Genomic DNA, 18,658 nt, shown 5'->3' with positions numbered 1-18,658 from the left:
AGTGTCCATTCTTGCTCTCTAATGCCTGATCCACTGCAGTCTTCAGCAGGTCAGCTGATGAGTTTGACAGAAACACATATAAAGCAGCGAGATACTCCTGGATGCTCAGATGCACAAAGCAGTACACCTTCTCCTGGTACAACCCATACTCCTCTTTAAAGACTTCTGTGCACACTCCAGAGTAAACTGAAGTTTCAGTGACATCAATGCCATTCTCTGTCAGATCTTGCTCATAAAATATGAGATTGCCTTTCTCAAGGTTGTCAAAAGCCAGTTTACCAAGTTTTAAAAGGAATTCCTTGCTGTATTCCTTAAGCTTAGTTTCATGGTTTTTCATATACTTGTCATTTTTTAAACTTGTCTGAAAGATCAGGAAGGGTGTGTACATTTCAGTCAGAGTCCTTGGAATTTCTCCCCTGTCATTCTCAGTAAAAAGCCTCTTAAGCACAGTGGCTGAAATCCAGCAGAACACAGGTATGTGGCACATGGTGAAGAGGCTCCTTGATGATTTCACATGTGTGATAATCCTGCTGGCCAGGCTCTGATCATTAAATCTCTTCTTGAATACTCCTCCTTCTGGGCATCACTGAACCCTCGTATCTCTGTCACCCGGTGGATATACTCAGGAGGTATGGGAGCAGATTCCCCTTAATGAGGTTAGTCAACATCACATCCAGTGACGTTTTCTTTGTTACATCAAACCAGCTCTCATTATTCTGAAAATCGAGAGGAAGGCGACACTCATCCAGGCCATCAAAGATGAACAAGACTTTGTACCTAAACAGCTCAGTGGATTGAAATGATTTCAGTTCTGGGACAAAGTGGTGAAGCAGTTCAATCAGACTGTATTCATCCTTAATCAAATTCAGGTCCCGGAAAGGAAGAGCAAATATGAAGTGAACATCCTGGTTTTCTTTTCCTTCTGCCCAGTCGAGAATAAATTTCTGCACAGAGACAGTTTTTCCGATACCTGCCACCCCTTTAGTGAGTACAGTTCTGATAGGTGTCACACGCCCATATAAGGGTTTAAATATATCATTGCACTTGACTGTAGTATCTTCTGTTCGCCTTTTCTTGGATGCTGTTTCAATCTGTTTCACTTCATGTTCATCATTGACTGCTCCAGTCCCACCTTCAGTTATGTAGAGTTCTGTGTAAAACTGAGAAGTGTTGGCTGTCCTTCCTTAGCTTTCCCTTCAAATACACACTCAAATTGCTTCTTCAGGTTACATTTGATTCTGCGCTGACATTGTGACAGAAGATGCCCTGAAATTAAATTAAAAGTAAATGCACAAACTTTTAAAAAAACACATTTTTTACTCATACAAACGAAACTAAATCAAATGAAGTTAAATGATAAACTGAGGTTTATTGCATGTTTTTATTATAGACTATTTTTATCTATCAAACAAACACACAGAATGAGATGCAGCTCTTACTCTTCTCCAGCATGTCAGCGAGATCATTTTGCTTCATGGTCCTCAGGATGTACAGTGTGATCTTCAGAGCTCCCTCTCTACCACAGGTCTTCTGCATCTTACCATCACTGTCCAGGTCATTGTCCACCTCCAGCTGAGGCCCAGAGAATTCTGGGTAATTCTGATCTAGGTACCTCATGATCTTCTTCAGCTCATCCTTCAGGAACCTCACAGCATTTTCTTCTAGTGACTAAAATCCACAGACACAGTTAACTCGTTTCACCAAACCTTTTCATAGTTTCATTTGAGATTTGTAGGTTTGAATTAGTTTCCTCTTGTACAGCTGTATAAAATGTAAGCCAATTCACACGATACTTAAGAAAATATATATCGGCAATAAATACAAACCATCAATATGGATGATGAACCCGGTTTATCCTGTAGACCTGATCTGCATTCATCCATTTGGTCTGTTAAGTTATATGTCCTCATCAGTCACAATGTTTTTACATTGTCTGTTTGTATTATTTTCTGTTGAACTGTACTACGTAGGGTACTAAAAATGACATGCACTTATATATATATATATTTGGTTTTGTGATCACGATGTTAGTGTGCAAGTCTATTACCTGCAGTACGATCCTGAGTTAATTGACGTTCCTGTTTGAGTTGGCGGGATCAGACTATTGTGTCCTACATCAACGTTGATACTGTGTGTGGTGGCGAGGAGGAGAAAACAAAGAATTAAAGAAAACCATCGTTTATATTTTTTTCCAATTGATCCTCTGTGTGATATTTTCTTTTGGTATGGAAAACAGAGCTGAAAACGCAACAGGTTATGGGCCCAGGCGTGACACCGGAGGAAGATGGCACAGGTTAGTTTTCGATGGGGATGAAAATAATTACGAACTTTGGGAAGTAAAATTTCTCGGTCACCTGAGAATAATGGGCTTAAAGGACACGATCCTGTCCACCGCTGATCCAGATGCAGAAAAGAACGCCGAATGTTACGCAGAGTTAATCCAACTACTAGACGATAGAAGCCTATCGCTAGTGATGAGAGAGGCGGTAGATGATGGCAGAAAAGCTTTACAAATACTACGAAGTCATTACGCTAGTCAGGGTAAACCCCGAATTATTGCCCTGTATACAGAACTAACCTCATTACAAAAAGAGCCAGAAGAATCTGTAACAGACTATATCATCCGAGCTGAAAAGGCAGTAATATCCCTGCGAAACGCGAAGGAAATAATTAGCGACGGGCTTATAATAGCCATGATTCTGAAGGGCCTCCCGGAATCGTACAAACCCTTCGCTATTCATACGACGCAGAGCAGCGAGGAATTAACACTTACTCAATTCAAAAGTAAACTAAGAAGCTACGAAGAGACAGAAAAGTTCGGCATAAAAACTAAATCAGATAATGTAATGAAAGTGGACGTATCATCTATAACCTGCTACGGATGTGGGAATCGCGGTCATATTGCGAGAGAGTGCCGCCAAAAAGGAACCAGTAAATGGTGCAGCTACCATAAAAGCTCAACGCACAACGACGAGACATGCCGAAGAAAAACCAAGTACAAAGACAACGCGAAACAAACTGCGGAGAGACAAGAGGACCACAAGGACAAACAAACATTTGTATTTAAGGTTAGTCAACACTTTCCCACAAATAGTATCAAAGGAAATGGACTGATGGTAGATTGTGGAGCAACATCCCATATCATAACAGAGAAAAGTAAATTCACAAGATTCGATGAGACCTTTAACCCAAAATCACACTACATGGAGCTAGCAGATGGAACCAGGACAAACAGTGTGGCGTTGAAACGTGGTGACGCAGAGGTATTTCTTCAGGACTCAGAAGGAAAAATCACCAAGATCATGCTGTGGAAGGCCTTATTCATACCAACATATCCACAAAACATAATCTCTGTAAAAGCCATCTCAACCGATGGAGCCAGAATGATCTTTCAGGAAGGACAAAATGAACTTATACTTAAAGATGGAACCACTTTCCAAATAGAGGAACATGAAAGGCTGTACTATCTGAAAACGGTAAATGACAATGAACAATGTGTCGATGATTCAGTTCATGACATGATTTCCAATGACAGAGTAAATTTAACTTGTGATGTTAAAACTTGGCATGAGATTCTGGGGCACTGTAATATTGATGATGTGTTAAAATTACCCAGTGTGGTACAGGGCATGGAGATTACAGGTAACAACAAGGTAGGTTGTAGTGTATGCACGGAGGGAAAATTCACTAATCACATCAATAGGAAACCTGATGCAAAAGCTAGGGCACCACTGGAGTTGGTACATACTGACTTAGCAGGTCCCATTGAGCCAGTTGCTCAAGATGGATTTAAGTATGCCATTTTATTCACAGATGACTTTTCGGGGGCAGTATCTGTATATTTTCTTAAAAATAAGAGTGACACAACATTAGCAACAGAGAAGTTCTTGGCAGACAGTGCACCATATGGTAGAGTCAAGTGCATGAGGTCAGATAACGGCACAGAATACATGAGCAATACTTTTCAGTCACTTTTAAGGGATAAAGGCATAAGGCATGAGACATCATCCCCTTACTCTCCCCATCAAAATGGTACAGCTGAGAGACAGTGGAGGACCCTTTTTGAAATGGGAAGGTGTCTATTATTAGAGAAGGGATTACCAAAGGTATTGTGGCCTTATGCAGTTCAAAGTGCAGCACACATTCGTAATAGGTGTTACAATAACAGAACTAAAAATACTCCATATTTCATGTTAACCGGAAGAAAGCCAAATCTTTCCAAAATGTGGATTTTTGGATCAGATTGTTATACATACAATCATGAACACAAGAAACTGGACCCCAGAGGTGAAAAGGGAATTTTTGTAGGGTACAGTAGGAACAGCCCAGCTTACTTGATCTATAACCCACATAGAGGTAAAGTATCAAAGCACAGACTTGTAAAATTCATTAGAAAGAACAGTGTTGAACAACATACACAAACAGATGAGTATGATTCAGAAACCCAGGGATATGAAATCAGGAAGGCTGGAAGTGACAGTAGTGTTGATGAGGCACAAAGTGAGGATAGCACAGAGAACCAGGTCCTAGACAAAAATGAGGAGATTGTGAACTTTCATAATGCAGATCTGTCACAGCATGATGAGACTACAGGAAACACAACCCTAGATGAGAACAAAAACAGTGTAGATCCGAAATCTAATGATGTTTCAAATAAGCGCTACCCAAGAAGGGAGAAAAGAGCCCCAAAATACTTAGATGATTACATGCCAGATTTTGAAGATAAGGACGTGACACATGCAAATGTTGATTGTTGTTACAGGGCAGTATACGGAATTCCTCAAACCTATAAAGAAGCCTTGATGTCACCCGAAGCACCCAAATGGGAGTGCGCGATGAGGGAAGAACTCGACTCGCTTAAGGAAAATGATACATTTGAGCTGACTTCTTTACCAGAGGGTAGGAATGTAGTTGGGGGTAGATGGGTCTATGCCATTAAAGAAAATGTTGGAGGAGAAAAGATCTTTAAAGCTAGATACGTTGCTAAGGGTTACAGTCAGAGAGAAGGTATAGACTACCATGAGACGTTTGCCCCGACAGCAAACCTTACTTCAGTACGAGCGCTGATGCAAATAGCAGTACAAAACAACTTAATTGTTCATCAAATGGATGTCAAAACAGCATACTTACATGCTCCAATTGACACCGAAATTTTTGTAGAACAACCAGAAGGTTTTGAAAAGATGTCAGAGACAGGGGAAAAATTAGTGTATAAATTAAAGAAATCCTTATATGGCCTTAAACAATCCGGAAGAAATTGGTACAAACTATTACATGATTACTTAGAACAAAACAATTTTGTGAGAAATGCATCTGACCACTGTGTCTATAGAAAACAATTAGGCAGTGAGACCATTGTTGTGATCATATGGGTTGACGATTTAATCATAGCAGCTAGCAATAACCATTTACTCAACAAATTCAAAATCACCATGAAGTCCCAATTTAACATGAAGGATCTGGGAAAAATATCATATTTTTTGGGTATTCAATTCGAACAAAAAGGGGAGGAAATTAAAATGAACCAGAGAAAGTACATTCTTAGAATACTTGAAAAGTTTGGAATGTCAAACTGTAAACCGAGATCTACTCCTTGTGAACTAAAGCTTGATGGTGCAGTCAATTCAGTTGTTGATCATAAAGAATACCGTGAGATTGTAGGTAGTTTGATTTATGCCATGACTTGTACCAGACCGGACATTAGCTGGATTGTTAGCAAATTGTCACAAACATTGGCGAAACCAAAAGCAGAGCACCTGGTGGCTGCTAAGCATGTCCTGAGATACCTAAGGGGCACTATTGATTACGAGTTGTGCTTCAAGAAAACTGATGAAGACTTGAACCTAATAGCATTCAGTGATTCTGATTGGGCATCTTCTCTGGAAGACAGACGTAGCACTACAGGATACTGTTTTAGCCTGACCAAACAAGGCCCTGTTATTTCTTGGAAGTCAAAGAAGCAGCCCACAGTGGCATTGTCTACTTGTGAGGCGGAATACATCGGCTTGGCAACCACTACACAGGAAAGCATGTATCTGACTCAACTGCTCAATGGCATGGATAATAAAGTTTACAATTACACCAAAATCCATGGAGACAATCAGGGGGCCATTGCACTGAGTAATAACCCAGTGAACAGGCAAAGGTCCAAACACATTGATGTGAGATTTCATTTTATTCGGAATGCACTAAATGAAGGCAAGATAGACATCGTTTACTGCCCATCAGAAGACATGGTTGCAGACATATTAACAAAACCAGTTGCAAAGATTAAAATGGTTAAATTTAAAAGTTTTCTTTTTGGTAGCTGAAATATACCTCCATTGTTAACTTGGTTTTGAGATGATGAGAACAAGTGGGGGTGTTAAGTTATATGTCCTCATCAGTCACAATGTTTTTACATTGTCTGTTTGTATTATTTTCTGTTGAACTGTACTACGTAGGGTACTAAAAATGACATGCACTTATATATATATATATTTGGTTTTGTGATCACGATGTTAGTGTGCAAGTCTATTACCTGCAGTACGATCCTGAGTTAATTGACGTTCCTGTTTGAGTTGGCGGGATCAGACTATTGTGTCCTACATCAACGTTGATACTGTGTGTGGTGGCGAGGAGGAGAAAACAAAGAATTAAAGAAAACCATCGTTTATATTTTTTTCCAATTGATCCTCTGTGTGATATTTTCTTTTGGTATGGAAAACAGAGCTGAAAACGCAACATGGTCTCTGTCAATAAGGCAGAAAAATATTAAAACCTCAAATCATCTACACAAATATAACAGAAAGTCTGTAATTGTCCCCATTAAAAGTGCCCTTGCTGCCGACAAAGAATAACCTAGATATATATTTCAATGTGTAAAGATGTAAGATGCCATTTTAAGCTTTATTCATTAAGGCGGCTTCAGAACATCAACCTTCTCCTAACAGCAGGAGAGAACCAGTGACATCCTGCTTCACCACGGAGAGACACAGCAGGCAGGACAGACAGTTTGCTATTCAGCCCTTTTGACCAAGTGACATTTAGACAGATTAACTTAATTTTGAAAGAGATTTCAGCTTAATTAGCAGAGCTAACTAACAACATTTGATTCACTATCCCTAGTTAACAAACTCGGTAAACAGCATGTAGAACTGGCACTAACCTGGCCCTCCATGTAGAACTGGCACTAACCTGGCCCTCCGTGTAGAACTGGCGCTAACCTGGCCCTCCGTGTAGAACTGGCGCTAACCTGGCCCTCCGTTTAGAACTGGCGCTAACCTGGCCCTCCGTGTAGAACTGGCACTAACCTGGCCCTCCGTGTAGAACTGGCACTAACCTGGCCCTCCGTGTAGAACTGGCACTAACCTGGCCCTCCGTGAAGAACTGGCACTAACCTGGCCCTCCGTGAAGAACTGGCACTAATCTGGCCCTCCGTGTAGAACTGGCACTAACCTGGCCCTCCGTGTAGAACTGGCACTAACCTGGCCCTCCGTGTAGAACTGGCACTAAACTGGCCCTCCGTGTAGAACTGGCACTAACCTGGCCCTCCGTGAAGAACTGGCACTAACCTGGCCCTCCGTGTAGAACTGGCACTAACCTGGCCCTCCGTGTAGAACTGGCACTAACCTGGCCCTCTGTGTAGAACTGGCACTAACCTGGCCCTCCGTGAAGAACTGGCGCTAACCTGGCCCTCCGTGTAGAACTGGCGCTAACCTGGCCCTCCGTGTAGAACTGGCGCTAACCTGGCCCTCCGTGTAGAACTGGCGCTAACCTGGCCCTCCGTGTAGAACTGGCGCTAACCTGGCCCTCCGTGTAGAACTGGCGCTAACCTGGCCCTCCGTGTAGAACTGGCGCTAACCTGGCCCTCCGTGTAGAACTGGCGCTAACCTGGCCCTCCGTGTAGAACTGGCGCTAACCTGGCCCTCCGTGTAGAACTGGCGCTAACCTGGCCCTCCGTGTAGAACTGGCGCTAACCTGGCCCTCCGTGTAGAACTGGCACTAACCTGGCCCTCCGTGAAGAACTGGCACTAACCTGGCCCTCCGTGAAGAACTGGCACTAATCTGGCCCTCCGTGTAGAACTGGCACTAACCTGGCCCTCCGTGTAGAACTGGCACTAACCTGGCCCTCCGTGTAGAACTGGCACTAACCTGGCCCTCCGTGTAGAACTGGCACTAACCTGGCCCTCCGTGAAGAACTGGCACTAACCTGGCCCTCCGTGTAGAACTGGCACTAACCTGGCCCTCCGTGTAGAACTGGCACTAACCTGGCCCTCCGTGTAGAACTGGCACTAACCTGGCCCTCCGTGAAGAACTGGCACTAATCTGGCCCTCTGTGTAGAACTGACGCTAACCTGGCCCTCCGTGTAGAACTGGCGTTAACCTGGCCCTCCGTGTAGAACTGGCACTAACCTGGCCCTCCGTGTAGAACTGGCACTAACCTGGCCCTCCGTGTAGAACTGGCACTAACCTGGCCCTCCGTGAAGAACTGGCACTAATCTGGCCCTCCGTGTAGAACAGGCACTAACCTGGCCCTCCGTGTAGAACTGGCACTAACCTGGCCCTCCGTGTAGAACTGGCACTAACCTGGCCCTCCGTGAAGAACTGGCGCTAACCTGGCCCTCCGTGTAGAACTGGCACTAACCTGGCCCTCCGTGTAGAACTGGCACTAACCTGGCCCTCCGTGTAGAACTGGCACTAACCTGGTTCTCCGTGAAGAACTGGCACTAACCTGGCCCTCCGTGAAGAACTGGCACTAACCTGGCCCTCCGTGTAGAACTGGCACTAACCTGGCCCTCCGTGTAGAACTGGCACTAACCTGGCCCTCCGTGTAGAACTGGCACTAACCTGGCCCTCCGTGTAGAACTGGCACTAACCTGGCCCTCCGTGAAGAACTGGCACTAACCTGGCCCTCCGTGTAGAACTGGCACTAACCTGGCCCTCCGTGTAGAACTGGCACTAACCTGGCCCTCCGTGAAGAACTGGCACTAACCTGGCCCTCCGTGTAGAACTGGCACTAACCTGGCCCTCCGTGTAGAACTGGCACTAACCTGGCCCTCCGTGTAGAACTGGCACTAACCTGGCCCTCCGTGTAGAACTGGCACTAACCTGGCCCTCCGTGTAGAACTGGCACTAACCTGGTTCTCCGTGAAGAACTGGCACTAACCTGGCCCTCCGTGAAGAACTGGCACTAACCTGGCCCTCCGTGTAGAACTGGCACTAACCTGGCCCTCCGTGTAGAACTGGCACTAACCTGTCCCTCCGTGTAGAACTGGCACTAACCTGGCCCTCCGTGTAGAACTGGCACTAACCTGGCCCTCCGTGAAGAACTGGCACTAACCTGGCCCTCCGTGTAGAACTGGCACTAACCTGGCCCTCCGTGTAGAACTGGCACTAACCTGGCCCTCCGTGAAGAACTGGCACTAACCTGGCCCTCCGTGTAGAACTGGCACTAACCTGGCCCTCCGTGTAGAACTGGCACTAACCTGGCCCTCCGTGTAGAACTGGCACTAACCTGGCCCTCCGTGAAGAACTGGCACTAACCTGGCCCTCCGTGAAGAACTGGCACTAATCTGGCCCTCCGTGTAGAACTGGCACTAACCTGGCCCTCCGTGTAGAACTGGCACTAACCTGGCCCTCCGTGTAGAACTGGCACTAACCTGGCCCTCCGTGTAGAACTGGCACTAACCTGGCCCTCCGTGAAGAACTGGCACTAATCTGGCCCTCCGTGTAGAACTGGCACTAACCTGGCCCTCCGTGTAGAACTGGCACTAACCTGGCCCTCCGTGTAGAACCGGCACTAACCTGGCCCTCCGTGTAGAACTTCCACTGCCATTATCTCTTCATCACACAACTGCTACAATATTTTATTTATTAGACCTGCAACATTTATAATTAAGAGTCCAAAGCACATAGAGACTTATAAAATCAAACTGGTACAACTAAAATCAGCCACCAAGGACAGTTTATGGGTGTAATATTAATTATACAGATACGTCAGGACTATGTGTAACTGTCACACGTAAACAACTATACTGAACATCTAACAACTAAAACAGAAACACCCCCCCCAGAAGAAGACGAATTATTGTCCAGTCTTTCTTAATGGACACGCAGCAGTGTGCAGGTCAGCCTGATTTTTTAAGCTTTATACTGAGAATTTAAATTTTTAATCCAATTTTCAATTATCGAACTTCCAATTTCGGCTCACAGGAAGTCACTCTTTACAATAATCCTCTTCGTTTTACCTCCGATGTACTTTATATACTGTATAGAATACAGATTAAATTCTCAAAGATGATAGGATTTGTAAAAGTAAAAATTATTTTCATGTTAGCTTGAATGTGCCTCTGTGCCTTTTAAGTTAGAGTCAGGGTTTAAAATCCACTTTGCGATTAAATAACTTCCAATTCCAGCTCACAGAAAGTCAGGTTTTACAGTAATCCTCATCCATTTACCTCAGATGTTATTTATATAGAATACAGACAAACATTTGTTTAAATTCACAAGGTGATGGAATCTGTTAAAAGTAAAAATTGGTGCATTCATTATAAATATGTTTCTTCCTCATAGCTTGTATGTGTCTCTGTGACATTTGACTGAGAGTCTGATTGTCATTAACAGTGTTTGTTTAAATGCACATTTACCTTTGATCTGTAGGAAAAAGTCCCTCTCTGAAGTAGAGTGGTCGATCCATTGACCAATCACTCTTCATGGAAACACAGCTGGGTACAGGGGAGTCTGCTCTCTTCATCAGGACACTGTGGGCAGCGAGAGGAAACAAACCCTCATGGTATTAATATAATTCATATATTGTGAGCAGCATCACATTAAATCTTCAGTTTATCAGTCTTCTGCTTAACCTGCCGTGAAGCTCTTCATGCAAACAGGCTTCTTTACAGTTAGATTTCTTGTGAAATAAACTATGTGACCTAAAAATAAGTTTCCTAAATGAAAGGTTTGGTTATCACGCTACACAAGGCAGAAGTTGCTGAGACGCCGTCCGTCCTCTGGAGACGGTCCAACCTCTGCCGACAGCCACCGGAGGAAGAAGAAAAAGAAGCCAAAGGAGAAGAGACTGGCGGAAGAACCGACCATCTTCCTGGGAGCTGCCTCTCTCTCCGCAGCTTCTCTCCCCGCCGGATAACGGAAGGTACCCCTCCCAATCCGGAACCCGGCAGGGTTCACCCCGGACATCACCGTCGCTGCACTCCTGCAGGTGCCCAAAGCCCACATCGCCCTCACAGACCTGCCGCCGCTAGCAGCTTACCACTTCCGGGAGGCAGGCCTGGCTAATTAGGGGGCCGGGGCAGTATGGGATACTATCCTGCAGGTGCCCAATGCCCACATCGCCTAACAGAGCTGCCGCCGCTAGCAGCTTACCACTTCCGGGAGGCAGGCCTGACTAATTAGGGGGCCAGGGCAGTATGGGATACTATCCTGCAGGTGACCAAAGCCCGCATCACCCTCAGAGCTGCCGCCGCTAGCAGTTTACCACTTCCGGGAGGCAGGCCTGGCTAATTAGGGGGCCGGGGCAGTATGGGATACTATCCTGCAGGTGCCCAATGCCCACATCGCCTCACAGAGCTGCCGCCGCTAGCAGCTTACCACTTCCGGGAGGCAGGCCTGACTAATTAGGGGGCAGGGCAGTATGGGATACTATCCTGCAGGTGACCAAAGCCCGCATCACCCTCAGAGCTGCCGCCGCTAGCAGTTTACCACTTCCGGGAGGCAGGCCTGGCTAATTAGGGGGCCGGGGCAGTATGGGATACTATCCTGCAGGTGCCCAATGCCCACATCGCCTCACAGAGCTGCCGCCGCTAGCAGCTTACCACTTCCGAGAGGTACGTCTGGCTTATTAGGGGGCCAGGGCAGTATGGGATACTATCCTGCAGGTGCCCAAAGCCTGCATCGCCCTCACAGAGCTGCCGCCGCTAGCAGCTTACCACTTCCGGGAGGCAGGGCTGGCTAATTAGGGGGCTGGGGCAGTATGGGATACTATCCTGCAGGTGCCCAAGGCCTGCATCACCCTCACAGAGCTGCCGCCGCTAGCAGCTTACCACTTCCGGGAGGCAGGGCTGGCTAATTAGGGGGCTGGGGCAGTATGGGATACTATCCTGCAGGTGCCCAAGGCCTGCATCACCCTCACAGAGCTGCTGCCGCTAGCAACTTACCACTTCCGGCGGGCAGGCCTGGCTAATTAGGGGGCCAGGGCAGTATGGGATACTATCCTGCAGGTGCCCAAAGCCTGCATCGCCCTCACAGAGCTGCCGCCGCTAGCAGCTTTCCACTTCCGGGAGGCAGGCCTGGCTAACTAGGGGGCCAGGGCAGTATGGGATACTATCCTGCAGGTGCTCAAAGCCTGCATCGCCCTCACAGAGCAGCCGCTGCTAGCAGCTTACCACTTCCGGTAGGCAGGCCTGGTTAATTAGGGGGCCGGGGCAGTATGGGATACTATCCTGCAGGTGCCCAAAGCCCGCATCGCCCACACAGAGCTGCCGCCGCTAGCAGCTTTCCACTTCCGGGAGGCAGGCCTGGCTAACTAGGGGGCCAGGGCAGTATGGGATACTATCCTGCAGGTGCCCAAAGCCTGCATCGCCCTCACAGAGCTGCCGCTGCTAGCAGCTTACCACTTCCGGGAGGCAGGCCTGGCTAATCAGGGGGCCGGGGCAGTATGGGATACTATCCTGCAGGTGCCCAAAGCCCGCATCGCCCTCAGAACTGCTGCCGCTAGCAGCTTACCACTTCCGGGAGGCAGGCCTGGTTAATTAGGGGGCCGGGGCAGTATGGGATACTATCCTGCAGGTGCTCAAAGTCTGCATCACCCTCACAGAGCTGCCGCCGCTAGCAGCTTACCACTTCCGGGAGGCAGGCCTGGTTAATTAGGGGGCCGGGGCAGTATGGGATACTATCCTGCAGGTGCCCAAAGTCTGCATCGACCTCAGAGAGCTGCCGCCGCTAGCAGCTTACCACTTCCGGGAGGCAGGCCTGGTTAATTAGGGGGCCGGGGCAGTATGGGATACTATCCTGCAGGTGCCCAAGGCCTGCATCACCCTCACAGAGCTGCCGCCGCTAGCAGCTTACCACTTCCGGGAGGCAGGCCTGGTTAATTAGGGGGCCGGGGCAGTATGGGATACTATCCTGCAGGTGCCCAAGGCCTGCATCACCCTTACAGAGCTGCTGCCGCTAGCTGCTTACCACTTCCGGGAGGCAGGCCTGGCTAATTAGGGGGCAGGGCAGTACGGGATACTATCCTGCAGGTACCCAAAGCCCGCATCGCCCTCACAGAGCTGCCGCCGCTAGCAGCTTACCACTTCCGAGAGGCAGGCCTGGTTAATTAGGGGGCCGGGGCAGTATGGGATACTATCCTGCAGGTGCCCAAGGCCTGCATCACCCACACAGAGCTGCCGCCGCTAGCAGCTTACCACTTCCGGGAGGCAGGGCTGGCTAATTAGAGGGCCGGGGCAGTATGGGATACTATCCTGCAGGTGCCCAAAGCCCGCATCGCCTCAGAGCTGCCGCCACTAGCAGCTTACCACTTCCGGGAGGCAGGCCTGGCTAATTAGGGGGCCGGGGCAGTATGGGATACTATCCTGCAGGTGCCCAAGGCCTGCATCACCCTCACAGAGCTGCCGCCGCTAGCAGCTTACCACTTCCGGGAGGCAGGCCTGGTTAATTAGGGGGCCGGGGCAGTATGGGATACTATCCTGCAGGTGCCCAAAGCCCGCATCGCCTCAGAGCTGCCGCCACTAGCAGCTTACCACTTCCGGGAGGCAGGCCTGGCTAATTAGGGGGCCGGGGCAGTATGGGATACTATCCTGCAGGTGCCCAAGGCCTGCATCACCCTCACAGAGCTGCCGCCGCTAGCAGCTTACCACTTCCGGGAGGCAGGCCTGGCTAATTACGGGGCCGGGGCAGTATGGGATACTATCCTGCAGGTGCCCAAGGCCTGCATCACCCTCACAGAGCTGCCGCCGCTAGCAGCTTACCACTTCCGGGAGGCAGGCCTGGTTAATTAGGGGGCCGGGGCAGTATGGGATACTATCCTGCAGGTGCCCAAGGCCTGCATTACCCTCACAGAGCTGCCGCCGCTAGCAGCTTACCACTTCCGGGAGGCAGGCCAGGCTAATTACGGGGCCGGGGCAGTATGGGATACTATCCTGCAGGTGCCCAAGGCCTGCATCACCCTCACAGAGCTGCCGCCGCTAGCAGCTTACCACTTCCGGGAGGCAGGCCTGGTTAATTAGTGGGCCGGGGCAGTATGGGATACTATCCTGCAGGTGCCCAAAGCCCGCATCGCCTCACAGAGCTGCCGCCACTAGCAGCTTACCACTTCCGGGAGGCAGGCCTGGCTAATTAGGGGGCCGGGGCAGTATGGGATACTATCCTGCAGGTGCCCAAGGCCTGCATCACCCTCACAGAGCTGCCGCCGCTAGCAGCTTACCACTTCCGGGAGGCAGGCCTGGTTAATTATGGGGCCGGGGCAGTATGGGATACTATCCTGCAGGTGCCCAAGGCCTGCATCACCCTCACAGAGCTGCTGCCGCTAGCAGCTTACCACTTCCGGGAGGCAGGCCTGGCTAATTAGGGGGCAGGGCAGTATGGGATACTATCCTGCATGTACCCAAAGGCCGCATCGCCCTCACAGAGCTGCTGCCGCTAGCAGCTTACCACTTCCGGGAGGCAGGGCAGGCTAATTAGGGGGCCAGGGTAGTATGGGATACTATCCTGCAGGTGCCCAAGGCCTGCATCACCCTCACAGAGCTGCCGCCGCTAGCAGCTTACCACTTCTGGGAGGCAGGCCTGGCTAATTAGGGGGCAGGGCAGTATGGGATACTATCCTGCAGGTGCCCACGGCCTGCATCGCCGTCACAGAGCTGCTGCCGCTAGCAGCTTACCACTTCCGAGAGGTACGTCTGGCTAATTAGGGGGCCAGGGCAGTATGGGATACTAACCTGCTGGGGCCCAAAGCCCGCATCGCCCTCACAGAGCTGCCGCCGCTAGCAGCTTACCACTTCCGGGAGGCAGGCCTGGTTAATTAGGGGGCCGGGGCAGTATGGGATACTATCCTGCAGGTGCCCAAGGCCTGCATCACCCTTACAGAGCTGCTGCCGCTAGCTGCTTACCACTTCCGGGAGGCAGGCCTGGCTAATTAGGGGGCCGGGGCATTATGGGATACTATCCTGCTGGGGCCCAAAGCCCGCATCGCCCTCAGAGAGCTGCTGCCGCTAGCAGCTTACCACTTCCGGGAGGCAGGCCTGGTTAATTAGTGGGCCGTGGCAGTATGGGATACTATCCTGCAGGTGCCCAAAGCCCGCATCGCCTCACAGAGCTGCCGCCACTAGCAGCTTACCACTTCCGGGAGGCAGGCCTGGCTAATTAGGGGGCCGGGGCAGTATGGGATACTATCCTGCAGGTGCCCAAGGCCTGCATCACCCTCACAGAGCTGCCGCCGCTAGCAGCTTACCACTTCCGGGAGGCAGGCCTGGTTAATTATGGGGCCGGGGCAGTATGGGATACTATCCTGCAGGTGCCCAAGGCCTGCATCACCCTCACAGAGCTGCTGCCGCTAGCAGCTTACCACTTCCGGGAGGCAGGCCTGGCTAATTAGGGGGCAGGGCAGTATGGGATACTATCCTGCAGGTACCCAAAGCCCGCATCGCCCTCACAGAGCTGCTGCCGCTAGCAGCTTACCACTTCCGGGAGGCAGGCCTGGTTAATTAGGGGGCCGGGGCAGTATGGGATACTATCCTGCATGTACCCAAAGGCCGCATCGCCCTCACAGAGCTGCTGCCGCTAGCAGCTTACCACTTCCGGGAGGCAGGGCAGGCTAATTAGGGGGCCAGGGTAGTATGGGATACTATCCTGCAGGTGCCCAAAGCCTGCATCGCCCTCACAGAGCTGCCGCCGCAAGCAGCTTACCACTTCCGGGAGGCAGTCCTGGTTAATTAGGGGGCCGGGGCAGTATGGGATACTATCCTGCAGGTGCCCAAGGCCTGCATCACCCTCACAGAGCTTCCGCCGCTAGCAGCTTACCACTTCCGGGAGGCAGGCCTGGCTAATTAGGGGGCCGGGGCAGTATGGGATACTATCCTGCAGGTGCCCAATGCCTGCATCGCCCTCACAGAGCTGCCGCGTGTAGCAGCTTACCACTTCCGGTAGGCAGGCCTGGTTAATTAGGGGGCCGGGGCAGTATGGGATACTATCCTGCAGGTGCCCAAAGCCCGCATCGCCCTCACAGAGCTGCCGCCGCTAGCAGCTTTCCACTTCCGGGAGGCAGGCCTGGCTAACTAGGGGGCCAGGGCAGTATGGGATACTATCCTGCAGGTGCCCAAAGCCTGCATCGCCCTCACAGAGCTGCCGCTGCTAGCAGCTTACCACTTCCGGGAGGCAGGCCTGGCTAATCAGGGGGCCGGGGCAGTATGGGATACTATCCTGCAGGTGCCCAAGGCCTGCATCACCCTCACAGAGCTGCCGCCGCTAGCAGCTTACCACTTCCGGGAGGCAGGCCTGGTTAATTAGGGGGCCGGGGCAGTATGGGATACTATCCTGCAGGTGCCCAAAGCCCGCATCGCCTCAGAGCTGCCGCCACTAGCAGCTTACCACTTCCGGGAGGCAGGCCTGGCTAATTAGGGGGCCGGGGCAGTATGGGATACTATCCTGCAGGTGCCCAAGGCCTGCATCACCCTCACAGAGCTGCCGCCGCTAGCAGCTTACCACTTCCGGGAGGCAGGCCTGGCTAATTACGGGGCCGGGGCAGTATGGGATACTATCCTGCAGGTGCCCAAGGCCTGCATCACCCTCACAGAGCTGCCGCCGCTAGCAGCTTACCACTTCCGGGAGGCAGGCCTGGTTAATTAGGGGGCCGGGGCAGTATGGGATACTATCCTGCAGGTGCCCAAGGCCTGCATTACCCTCACAGAGCTGCCGCCGCTAGCAGCTTACCACTTCCGGGAGGCAGGCCAGGCTAATTACGGGGCCGGGGCAGTATGGGATACTATCCTGCAGGTGCCCAAGGCCTGCATCACCCTCACAGAGCTGCCGCCGCTAGCAGCTTACCACTTCCGGGAGGCAGGCCTGGTTAATTAGTGGGCCGGGGCAGTATGGGATACTATCCTGCAGGTGCCCAAAGCCCGCATCGCCTCACAGAGCTGCCGCCACTAGCAGCTTACCACTTCCGGGAGGCAGGCCTGGCTAATTAGGGGGCCGGGGCAGTATGGGATACTATCCTGCAGGTGCCCAAGGCCTGCATCACCCTCACAGAGCTGCCGCCGCTAGCAGCTTACCACTTCTGGGAGGCAGGCCTGGCTAATTAGGGGGCAGGGCAGTATGGGATACTATCCTGCAGGTGCCCACGGCCTGCATCGCCGTCACAGAGCTGCTGCCGCTAGCAGCTTACCACTTCCGAGAGGTACGTCTGGCTAATTAGGGGGCCAGGGCAGTATGGGATACTAACCTGCTGGGGCCCAAAGCCCGCATCGCCCTCACAGAGCTGCCGCCGCTAGCAGCTTACCACTTCCGGGAGGCAGGCCTGGTTAATTAGGGGGCCGGGGCAGTATGGGATACTATCCTGCAGGTGCCCAAGGCCTGCATCACCCTTACAGAGCTGCTGCCGCTAGCTGCTTACCACTTCCGGGAGGCAGGCCTGGCTAATTAGGGGGCCGGGGCATTATGGGATACTATCCTGCTGGGGCCCAAAGCCCGCATCGCCCTCAGAGAGCTGCTGCCGCTAGCAGCTTACCACTTCCGGGAGGCAGGCCTGGTTAATTAGGGGGCCGGGGCAGTATGGGATACTATCCTGCAGGTGCCCAAGGCCTGCATTACCCTCACAGAGCTGCCGCCGCTAGCAGCTTACCACTTCCGGGAGGCAGGCCTGGCTAATTACGGGGCCGGGGCAGTATGGGATACTATCCTGCAGGTGCCCAAGGCCTGCATCACCCTCACAGAGCTGCCGCCGCTAGCAGCTTACCACTTCCGGGAGGCAGGCCTGGTTAATTAGGGGGCCGGGGCAGTATGGGATACTATCCTGCAGGTGCCCAAGGCCTGCATCACCCTCACAGAGCTGCCGCCGCTAGCAGCTTACCACTTCCGGGAGGCAGGCCTGGTTAATTAGGGGGCCGGGGCAGTATGGGATACTATCCTGCAGGTGCCCAAGGCCTGCATCACCCTTACAGAGCTGCTGCCGCTAGCAGCTTACCACTTCCGGGAGGCAGGCCTGGTTAATTATGGGGCCGGGGCAGTATGGGATACTATCCTGCAGGTGCCCAAGGCCTGCATCACCCTCACAGAGCTGCTGCCGCTAGCAGCTTACCACTTCCGGGAGGCAGGCCTGGCTAATTAGGGGGCAGGGCAGTATGGGATACTATCCTGCATGTACCCAAAGGCCGCATCGCCCTCACAGAGCTGCTGCCGCTAGCAGCTTACCACTTCCGGGAGGCAGGGCAGGCTAATTAGGGGGCCAGGGTAGTATGGGATACTATCCTGCAGGTGCCCAAGGCCTGCATCACCCTCACAGAGCTGCCGCCGCTAGCAGCTTACCACTTCTGGGAGGCAGGCCTGGCTAATTAGGGGGCAGGGCAGTATGGGATACTATCCTGCAGGTGCCCACGGCCTGCATCGCCGTCACAGAGCTGCTGCCGCTAGCAGCTTACCACTTCCGAGAGGTACGTCTGGCTAA

General features: G+C 51.2%; 1 protein-coding gene across 8 annotated transcripts in view; it reads right to left on the bottom strand.

The window, feature by feature from the left end:
• The window catches only part of LOC125722166 (NACHT, LRR and PYD domains-containing protein 12-like), a 173,370-nt gene that overhangs the window by 129,382 nt on the left and 25,330 nt on the right, over window positions 1–18,658 (bottom strand). For 4 of the 8 annotated variants that reach the window (XM_048998337.1, XM_048998340.1, XM_048998338.1 and 1 more), the window contains one exon: window positions 10,629–10,742. The exons of 2 other annotated variants lie outside the window; for them this stretch is intronic. In XM_048998337.1, coding sequence (XP_048854294.1) covers window positions 10,629–10,742 — 114 coding nt within the window. Of the gene's footprint in view, window positions 1–1,439; window positions 1,669–1,826; window positions 1,888–10,628; window positions 10,743–18,658 lie in introns of those variants that run through there. 2 more of the 8 variants (XM_048998345.1, XM_048998347.1) reach the window with 2 other exon arrangements.

This window comes from Brienomyrus brachyistius, unplaced genomic scaffold, assembly GCF_023856365.1.
Source record: "Brienomyrus brachyistius isolate T26 unplaced genomic scaffold, BBRACH_0.4 scaffold37, whole genome shotgun sequence".
NCBI lineage: Eukaryota > Metazoa > Chordata > Actinopteri > Osteoglossiformes > Mormyridae > Brienomyrus > Brienomyrus brachyistius.
This window is presented reverse-complemented; position numbering and strand designations above follow the sequence as displayed.